General features: G+C 31.3%; 1 protein-coding gene across 1 annotated transcript in view; it reads left to right on the forward strand.

Moving 5' to 3' along the window:
* Nucleotides 1-11,678, forward strand: part of LOC133572761 (uncharacterized) — a 54,307-nt gene that overhangs the window by 18,155 nt on the left and 24,474 nt on the right. Inside the window, exon 4 of the mRNA XM_072912179.1 lies at nucleotides 11,130-11,678. This exon is cut by the window's right edge and continues 421 nt beyond it. Within this exon, the coding sequence (XP_072768280.1) occupies nucleotides 11,130-11,678 (549 nt within the window). The remainder of the gene's footprint in view (nucleotides 1-11,129) is intronic.

The raw sequence follows: 11,678 nt of genomic DNA on the forward strand, positions 1-11,678 counted from the left end.
AGACAATAAACACTTGGGTATTTTTTACATGTGAATAATATAAATACAGTCTATTATACAGCATTATTCACATGTGAATAATATAAATACAGTCTATTATACAGCATTATTCACATGTGAAAAATATAAATACAGTCTATTATACAGCATTATTCACATGTGAATAATATAAATACAGTCTATTATACAGCATTATTCACATGTGAATAACATAAATACAGTCTATTATACAGCATTATTCACATGTGAATAATATAAATACAGTCTATTATACAGCATTATTCACATGTGAATAATATAAATACAGTCTATTATACAGCATTATTCACATGTGAATAATATAAATACAATGTATTATTCACATGTGAATAATATAAATACAGTCTATTATACAGCATTATTCACATGTGAATAATATAAATACTATATATATTATTCACATGTGAATAATATAAATACAGTATTATACAGTATTTTTTATTTACAGTGAATAATACAAATACAGTCTATTATACAGCATTATTCACATGTGAATAATATAAATACAGTCTATTATACAGCATTATTCACATGCGAATAGTATAAATGCATTCTATTATACAGCATTATTCACATGTGAATAATATAAATACAGTCTATTATACAGCATTATTCACATGTGAATAATATAAATACAGTCTATTATACAGCATTATTCACATGCGAATAGTATAAATGCAGTCTATTATACAGCATTATTCACATGTGAATAATGTATATACAGTCTATTATACAGCATTATTCACATGTGAATAATGTAAATACAGTCTATTATACAGCATTATTCACATGTGAATAATATAAATACAGTATTATACAGTATTATTCACATGTGAATAATACAAATACAGTCTATTATACAGCATTATTCACATGTGAATAATGTAAATACAGTCTATTATACAGCATTATTCACATGTGAATAGTATAAATACAGTCTATTATACAGCATTATTCACATGTGAATAATATAAATACAGTCTATTATACAGCATTATTCACATGTGAATAACATAAATACAGTCTATGATACAGCATTATTCACATGTGAATAATATAAATACAGTCTATTATACAGCATTATTCACATGTGAGTAATATAAATACAGTCTATTATACAGCATTATTCACATGTGAATAATATAAATACAGCCTATTATACAGTATTATTCACATGTGAATAATATAAATACAGTCTATTATGCAGCATTATTCACATGTTAATAATATAAATACAGTCTATTATACAGCATTATTCACATGTGAATAATATAAATAGTCTATTATACAGCATTATTCACATGTGAATAATATAAATACAGTCTATTATACAGCATTATTCACATGTGAATAACATAAATACAGTCTATTATACAGCATTATTCACATGTGAATAATATAAATACAGTCTATTATACAGCATTATTCACATGTGAATAACATAAATACAGTCTATTATACAGCATTATTCACATGTGAATAATATAAATACAGTCTATTATACAGCACTATTCACATGTGAATAATGTAAATACAGTCTATTATACAGCATTATTCACATGTGAATAATATAAATACAGTCTATTATACAGCATTATTCACATGTGAATAATATAAATACAGTCTATTATACAGCATTATTCACATGTGAATAATATAAATACAGTCTATTATACAGCATTATTCACATGTGAATAATATAAATACAGTCTATTATACAGCATTATTCACATGTGAATAATATACATACAGTCTATTATACAGCATTATTCACATGTGAATATTATAAATACAGTCTATTATAAAGCATTATTCACATGTGAATAACATAAATACAGTCTATTATACAGCATTATTCACACGTGAATAATATAAATACAGTCTATTATACAGCATTATTCGCATGTGAATAACATAAATACAGTCTATTATACAGCATTATTCACATGTGAATAATATAAATACAATCTATTATACAGCATTATTCACATGTGAATAACATAAATACAGTCTATTATACAGCATTATTCACATGTGAATAATATAGATACAGTCTATTATACAGCATTATTCACATGTGAATAACATAAATACAGTCTATTATACAGCATTATTCACATGTGAATAACATAAATACAGTCTATGATACAGCATTATTCACATGTGAATAATATAAATACAGTCTATTATACAGCATTATTCACATGTGAGTAATATAAATACAGTCTATTATACAGCATTATTCACATGTGAATAATATAAATAGTCTATTATACAGCATTATTCACATGTGAATAACATAAATACAGTCTATTATACAGCATTATTCATATGTGAATAATATAAATACAGTCTATTATACAGCATTATTCACATGTGCATAATATAAATACAGTCTATTATACAACATTATTCACATGTGAATAATATAAATACAGTCTATTATACAGCATTATTCACATGTGAATAATATAAATACAGTCTATGATACAGCATTATTCACATGTGAATAATATAAATACAGTCTATTATACAGCATTATTCACATGTGAATAACATAAATACAGTCTATTATACAGCATTATTCACATGTGAATATTATAAATACAGCCTATTATAAAGCATTATTCACATGTGAATAATATAAATACAGTCTATTATACAGCATTATTCACACGTGAATAATATAAATACAATCCATTATACAGCATTATTCACATGTGAATAATATAAATACAGTCTATTATACAGCATTATTCACATGTGAATAATATAAATACAGTCTATTATACAGCATTATTCACATGTGAATAATATAAATACAGTCTATTATACAGCGTTATTCACATGTGAATAATATACATACAGTCTATTATACAGCATTATTCACATGTGAATAATATAAATACAGTCTATTATACAGCATTATTCACATGTGAATAATGTAAATACAGTCCATTATACAGCATTATTCACATGTGAATAACATAAATACAGTCTATTATACAGCATTATTCACATGTAAATAATATAAATACAGTCTATTATACAGCATTATTCACATGTGAATAATATAAATGCAGTCTATTATACAGCATTATTCACATGTGAATAATATAAATACAGTATTATACAGCATTATTCACATGTGAATAATACAAATACAGTCTATTATAAAGCATTAGTCACATGTGAATAATATAAATACAGTTTATTATACAGCATTATTCACATGTGAATAATATAAATACAGTCTATTATACAGCATTATTCACATGTGAATAATATAAATACAGTCTATTATACAGTATTATTCACATGTGAATAATATAAATACAGTCTATTAACATGTGAATAATGTAAACACAGTCTATTATACAGCATTATTCACATTTGAATAATATAAATACAATCTATTATACAGCATTATTCACATGTGAATAATATAAATACAGTCTATTGTACAGCATTATTCACATGTGAATAGTATAAATACAGTTTAGTACAACTTGTCTGACTACCTCAGTTAAAGCAAACAAGTTACATTCTGTCGTTTTGCTTAATTGTATTAAAATGGTTACATTATTGGACTTGTTTGTACTGTGAAGGTCACGTAATGTATCATTTGTAACCTTTTTCACAACTTAGAGCTAAATTAATATGAATGATTTTGTAGTTTTTAGACAACATGGTTGTGTGCATTTCTTGCTCTATTATTTCCGTTGTCTACTTCAGTGTTTTTCAACCACTGTGCCGCGGCACATTATCTAATTTCACCTAAAAATGCAAAATTCCATTCCGTTTTTTTAAGGCGGTCTGTCATAACGTTTTTAGCATTCAATCAGACATTATTGTGAGGTTTTGTACTAGTGTTCCTAAAAATAGATATACCGGCCCCCAGACACATTAGTTTTTCTAAATTTGGCCCCAGGAGGCAAAATAATTGCCCAGGACTGCCTTAGGGTAAACTGGGTAACACATGGCCCACTGACAAAGCTTAACCTATTGTTACTATAACAATCTACAAGGTTAATATAGCTGGCTTCTCTTCCTTCCCCTCCAGTTTTCTGCTTTCTTTTGTATCTGTAGTTATCATTGCGTATATGTATTGGTGCATTTGAACCACTGTCTTGTTGATAATAGAGGTACCGTATTTTCCGCACCATAAGGCGCCCTGGGTTATAAGCCGCGCCTTCAATGAACGGCATATTTCAAAACTTTGTCCACCTATAAGCCGCCCCGTGTTGTAAGCCGCATCTAACTGCGCTAAAGGAATGTCAAAAAAACAGTCAAATAGGTCAGTCAAACTTTAATAATATATTAAAACCAGCGTGATGTGGGCGCGCATGGAGTCGTATATCAACATGGACGAAGCTGCGTGAAAAAAGCCACCCAGCCTCTTCGCGTAAACTTAAACTTACCTTAACCACTCGCTCATCTTTTCTTCATCCATCCCTTCGAGTTAGCTTTTATGATGACGCCGGCTGGAAAGGTCTCTTTTGGCAAGGTCTTCCTTTTGAATATCACCATGGGTGGAAGTTTCTGGCCATTAGCATGGCAAGCTAGAACCACAGTGAAGGATGACTTCTCATTCCCTGTGGTGCGAATATTCACCGTACGTGCTCCCGTTGTATCCACAGTGCGGTTCACAGGAATATCAGTTGCTGTGAAATAGTAATCCGTGTGCGGATGGAGAGATTGCGTCTTTTCATGAACCGGATCCCTGTCGTTTAGTAGGAGCCATTTTGTGGTCTTTACAGATGTACACACACAAAGGAAATGAAACGTACGGTAATATCCGCGCGCTTTTTCTTCTTCTACGCGGGCGGGTGGTTGCTTACAGTAGAAGAAGAAGCGCTTCCTGTTCTATGGGGGCGGGTGCTTACCTTGGCGGTTGCTTGCGTAGAAGAAGAAGCGCTTCCTGTTCTACCGGGAAAAAAGATGGCGGCTGTTTACCGTAGTTACGAGACCGAAACTTTATGAAAATGAATCTTAATATTTATCCATATATAAAGCGCACCGGGTTATAAGGCGCACTGTCAGCTTTTGAGTAAATTTGTGGTTTTTAGGTGCGCCTTATAGTGCGGAAAATACGGTAATTACTGGTATTGTTCATTATCAATAGTGATATTTCTATTGGTATTTGTATTGCTCCATTTGTAGTGTAATAATGCTCATTGTCATTTCTGTATTATTATTTATTTCACTAACTGCTTCTTTGTAGGACTTTTACCATCATATTTGTACATGTCCTATTTGCTGATATTGCTCTATTGTTGTTGTTGTTATTGTTATTGTTGTTTTTGTCTCTCTGTCTAATCCCCCTCTTGTCCCCACAATTTCTCACTCTGTCTTCCTTTTTTTTCCCTCCTCTTTCTATCCCCTCCTGCTCCGGCCCGGCTGCATAAAATGATAATATAAATCCATTTAATAAAGTCAAATACAAATAAGGCAACAAGAGAAGTATCCTACACTTCTCTTTTGTAAAGTAATTTTGTGTCAGGTTCAAACACTGATGACATCTATTAAACAAGACAAGAGGCAAAGAATCAAACAGAGGCAGAATTCAATTTCGACTCAATATTGAGGAGAAAACGTGTCGACCTGTAACCTCTTACAGTGTCACCCACGCTCTCCCAAAAGATTGTTCTCCTCCTTCTTTATTTGACTTTCTCCCCCCCACCTGGCCACAGCTGCTTCCAAAGGGAAGTGGGTCGTAAACAGCGTTTCCTTTAGTTACCGAACAGTTCAAAAGAAGAGGTCGTAAAATAGTTCAAAAAGAGTTTTATAAAATAGTTCCATAATATACTTCAAAAAGAGTTCGTCTGGAAATTGGGCAGATCCTGCCATCTGTCCGCTTTGAAGTCCCAGTGGAGTTTTACGAGCCTTCCTCCTGGTAGGCCCCAAAGACGGCTCCCGTCCCCCTGCCAGGAACTCAATGTAGTACAAAACAATTATTCTAACATTTGTACAGTCGATATGGGCATCTACATCATTGTCCAGGGTGTACCCCGCCTTCCGCCCGATTGTAGCTGAGATAGGCTCCAGCGCCCCCCGTGACCCCAAAGGGAATAAGCGGGAGAAAATGGATGGATGGATATATATATATATTATATAATATATATATATTGCCTTCTATTTTAGTTTTGATATATATATAAATATATAAAAACTAATATAGAATGCAATATATATATATTATAATACATATATATATATATGTATATATATTGCAATCTATTTTAGTTTTTATATATTTATATATATATATATAAAAACTAAAATAGAATGCAATATATATATATATATATATATATATATATATATATATATATATATATATATATTTTTTTTTTTTTTTAACTAAAATAGAATTTTATATATATATATATATATATATATCTATATATATATATATATTTATTTCATTCTATTGTAGTTACTTTATCGAGTTTACAACCTCCTGACGCTGTTTTGGAAATATTTTTGATTATTATTATTTCTCAATTGTTTGTAAATGTTGCAATTTTATAAATAAAGGTTTATAAAATTAAAAAATAATTATATATATATATATATATATATATATATATATATATATATATATATATATATATATATATATAACCTCTTACAGTGTCACCCACGCTCTCCCAAAAGATTGTACTCCTCCTTCTTTATTTGACTTTCTCCCCCCCACCTGACCACAGCTGCTTCCAGGGGGAAGTGGGTCGTAAACAGCGTTGCCTTTGGTTACCGAACAGTTCAAAAGAAGAGGTCGTAAAATAGTTCAAAAAGAGTTTTATAAAATAGTTCAAAGAGAGTTCCGTAAAATACTTCAAAAAGAGTTCGTCTGGAAATTGGGCAGATCCTGCCATCTGTCCGCTTTGAAGTCCCAGTGGAGTTTTACGAGCCGTCCTCCTGGTAGGCCCCAAAGACAGCTCCCGCCCCCCTGCCAGGAACTCAATGTAGTACAAAACAATTATTCTAACATTTGTACAGTCGATATGGGCATCTACATCATTGTCCAGGGTGTACGCCGCCTTCCGCCCGATTGTAGCTGAGATAGGCTCCAGCGCCCCCCGTGACCCCAAAGGGAATAAGCGGTAGAAAATGGATGGATGGATATATATATATTATATAATATATATATATTGCCTTCTATTTTAGTTTTGATATATATATAAATATATAAAAACTAAAATAGAATGCAATATATATATATATATATATATATATATATATATATATATATATATATATATATATATATATATTATTTTTTTTTTTTTTTAACTAAAATAGAATTTTATATATATATATATATATATATATATATATATATATATATATATATATATATATATATATATATATATATATATATTGCATTCTATTGTAGTTACTTTATCGAGTTTACAACCTCCTGACGCTGTTTTGGAAATATTTTTGATTATTATTATTTCTCAATTGTTTGTAAATGTTGCAATTTTATAAATAAAGGTTTATAGAATTAAAAAATAATTATATATATATATATATATATATATATATATATATATATATATATATATATATATATATATATATATATATAACCTCTTACAGTGTCACCCACGCTCTCCCAAAAGATTGTACTCCTCCTTCTTTATTTGACTTTCTCCCCCCCCCACCTGACCACAGCTGCTTCCAGAGGGAAGTGGGTCGTAAACAGCGTTGCCTTTAGTTACCGAACAGTTCAAAAGAAGAGGTCGTAAAATAGTTCAAAAAGAGTTTTATAAAATAGTTCAAAGAGAGTTTCGTAAAATACTTCAAAAAGAGTTCATCTGGAAATTGGGCAGATCCTGCCATCTGTCCGCTTTGAAGTCCCAGTGGAGTTTTACGAGCCTTCCTCCTGGTAGGCCCCAAAGACGGCTCCCGTCCCCCTGCCAGGAACTCAATGTAGTACAAAACAATTATTCTAACATTTGTACAGTCGATATGGGCATCTACATCATTGTCCAGGGTGTACCCCGCCTTCCGCCCGATTGTAGCTGAGATGGGCTCCAGTGCCCCCCGTGACCCCAAAGGGAATAAGCGGTAGAAAATGGATGGATGGATATATATATATTAAATAATATATATATATTGCCTTCTATTTTAGTTTTGATATATATATAAATATATAAAAACTAATATAGAATGCAATATATATATATATATATTATAATACATATATATATATATATATTGCAATCTATTTTAGTTTTTATATATTTATATATATATATATAAAAACTAAAATAGAATGCAATATATATATATATATATTTTTTTTTTTAAACTAAAATAGAATTATTTATATATATATATATATATATATATATATATATATATATATATATATATATATATATATATTGCATTCTATTGTAGTTACTTTATCGAGTTTACAACCTCCTGACGCTGTTTTGGAAATATTTTTGATTATTATTATTTCTCAATTGTTTGTAAATGTTGCAATTTTATAAATAAAGGTTTATAAAATTAAAAAATAATTTTATATATATATATATATATATATATATATATATATATATATATATATATATATATATATATATATATATATATATATATATATATATATATATATATATATATATATATATATATATATATATATATATATATATATATATAACCTCTTACAGTGTCACCCACGCTCTCCCAAAAGATTGTACTCCTCCTTCTTTATTTGACTTTCTCCCACCCACCTGACCACAGCTGCTTCCAGAGGGAAGTGGGTCGTAAACAGCGTTGCCTTTAGTTACCGAACAGTTCAAAAGAAGAGGTCGTAAAATAGTTCAAAAAGAGTTTTATAAAATAGTTCAAAGAGAGTTCCATAAAATACTTCAAAAAGAGTTAGTCTGGAAATTGGGCAGATCCTGCCATCTGTCCGCTTTGAAGTCCCAGTAGAGTTTTACGAGCCTTCCTCCTGGTAGGCCCCAAAGACGGCTCCCGCCCCCCTGCCAGGAACTCAATGTAGTACAAAACAATTATTCTAACATTTGTACAGTCGATATGGGCATCTACATCATTGTCCAGGGTGTAGCCCGCCTTCCGCCCGATTGTAGCTGAGATAGGCTCCAGCGCCCCCCGTGACCCCAAAGGGAATAAGCGGTAGAAAATGGATGGATGGATATATATATTATATATAATATATATATATTGCCTTCTATTTTAGTTTTGATATATATATAAATATATAAAAACTAATATAGAATGCAATATATATATATTATAATACATATATATATATATATATATATATATATATATATATATATATTGCAATCTATTTTAGTTTTTATATATTTATATATATATATATATATAAAAACTAAAATAGAATGCAATATATATATATATATATATATATATATATATATATATATATATATATATATATATATTGCATTCTATTGTAGTTACTTTATCGAGTTTACAACCTCCTGACGCTGTTTTGGAAATATTTTTGATTATTATTATTTCTCAATTGTTTGTAAATGTTGCAATTTTATAAATAAAGGTTTATAAAATTAAAAAATAATTATATATATATATATATATATATATATATATATATATATATATATATATATATATATATATATATATATATATATATATATAACCTCTTACAGTGTCACCCATGCTCTCCCAAAAGATTGTACTCCTCCTTCTTTATTTGACTTTCTCCCCCCACCTGACCACAGCTGCTTCCAGAGGGAAGTGGGTCGTAAACAGCGTTGCCTTTAGTTACCGAACAGTTCAAAAGAAGAGGTCGTAAAAATAGTTCAAAAAGAGTTTTATAAAATAGTTCAAAGAGAGTTCCATAAAATACTTAAAAAAAGAGTTCGTCTGGAAATTGGGCAGATCCTGCCATCTGTCCGCTTTGAAGTCCCAGTGGAGTTTTACGAGCCTTCCTCCTGGTAGGCCCCAAAGACAGCTCCCGTCCCCCTGCCAGGAACTCAATGTAGTACAAAACAATTATTCTAACATTTGTACAGTCGATATGGGCATCTACATCATTGTCCAGGGTGTACGCCGCCTTCCGCCCGATTGTAGCTGAGATAGGCTCCAGCGCCCCCCGTGACCCCAAAGGGAATAAGCGGTAGAAAATGGATGGATGGATATATATATATTATATAATATATGTATATTGCCTTCTATTTTAGTTTTGATATATATATAAATATATAAAAACTAAAATAGAATGTAATATATATATATATATATATATATATATATATATATATATATTTTTTTTTTTTTTTTTTTTTTTTTTTTTTTTTTAACTAAAATAGAATTTTATATATATATATATATATATATATATATATATATATATATTATTCTATTGTAGTTACTTTACCGAGTTTACAACCTCCTGACGCTGTTTTGGAAATATTTTTGATTATTATTATTTCTCAATTGTTTGTAAATGTTGCAATTTTATAAATAAAGGTTTATAAAATAAAAAAATAATTATATACATATATATATATATATATATATAACCTCTTACAGTGTCACCCACGCTCTCCCAAAAGATTGTACTCCTTCTTTATTTGACTTTCTCCCCCCACCTGACCACAGCTGCTTCCAGAGGGAAGTGGGTCGTAAACAGCGTTGCCTTTAGTTACCGAACAGTTCAAAAGAAGAGGTCGTAAAATAGTTCAAAAAGAGTTTTATAAAATAGTTCAAAGAGAGTTCCGTAAAATAGTTCAAAAAGAGTTCGTAAAATATTTCAAAAAGAGTTCGTCTGGAAATTGGGCAGATCGTGCCATCTGTCCGCTTTGAAGTCCCAGTGGACCCCTGCCAGGAACTCAATGTAGTATAAAACAATTATTTTAACATTTGTACAGCCGATATGGGCATCTACATCAACTATATGATTTGCCTGAGAAGCTGGACAGGACAAAAAAATTATAATAAAATAAAATAAAAATTAAAGATCCGCATCTGGACTTCCGGAAATGCGTGTTCTTTCTGATTTCAATGTGTAAAAAGACACAAAAAGTGCGTCAAGTGTTTTTTTCTTGCAGATGTCCAGCTGCTGATTGGACGTCAGGAAGTACGCCCCCCTCCGCCGCCGCGGGACAGCGCCGCTTTGGAGCGGGAGGAACCACGTGTTAAAGAGGAAGAGGAAGAGGAGGACGTCTGGACCACTCAGGGGGGACAGGGTCTCCTCGGTCTCACCGAGGTGCCACTCACTGGTGTCTCTTTGAAGAGCGGCGGAGAGGAATCCCCCGAGTCCTCGCAGTTTCATCACCGTCCGTGTGGGGAGGACCGAGGGGCGGAGTCTCCAAGGCGCCAGACTACAGAAGGCGACGGAGACCAGCGCGGAGGACCACCGGCGGACAAGATCTTAGGAAGTGACGACGCAGAAACGCCGCCGACTCTCGGCCACAGGAAGACGTCACACACGGCTAAAAATGGCTTCACCTGCTCCGTGTGTGGCGAAAGCTTTTCTTGCCAGAGTCGTTTGAAGAAACACACGCGCGCACACGCGGGAGCGGCGACTTGGACTTGTTCGCTTTGCGCGGAAACATTCTCTCTCCAGACTCGAATGCGAGCGCACATGAGGACACACG

The sequence above is a fragment of the Nerophis lumbriciformis genome, linkage group LG01 (genome assembly GCF_033978685.3).
Source record: "Nerophis lumbriciformis linkage group LG01, RoL_Nlum_v2.1, whole genome shotgun sequence".
In the NCBI taxonomy this organism is placed as follows: Eukaryota; Metazoa; Chordata; class Actinopteri; order Syngnathiformes; family Syngnathidae; genus Nerophis; species Nerophis lumbriciformis.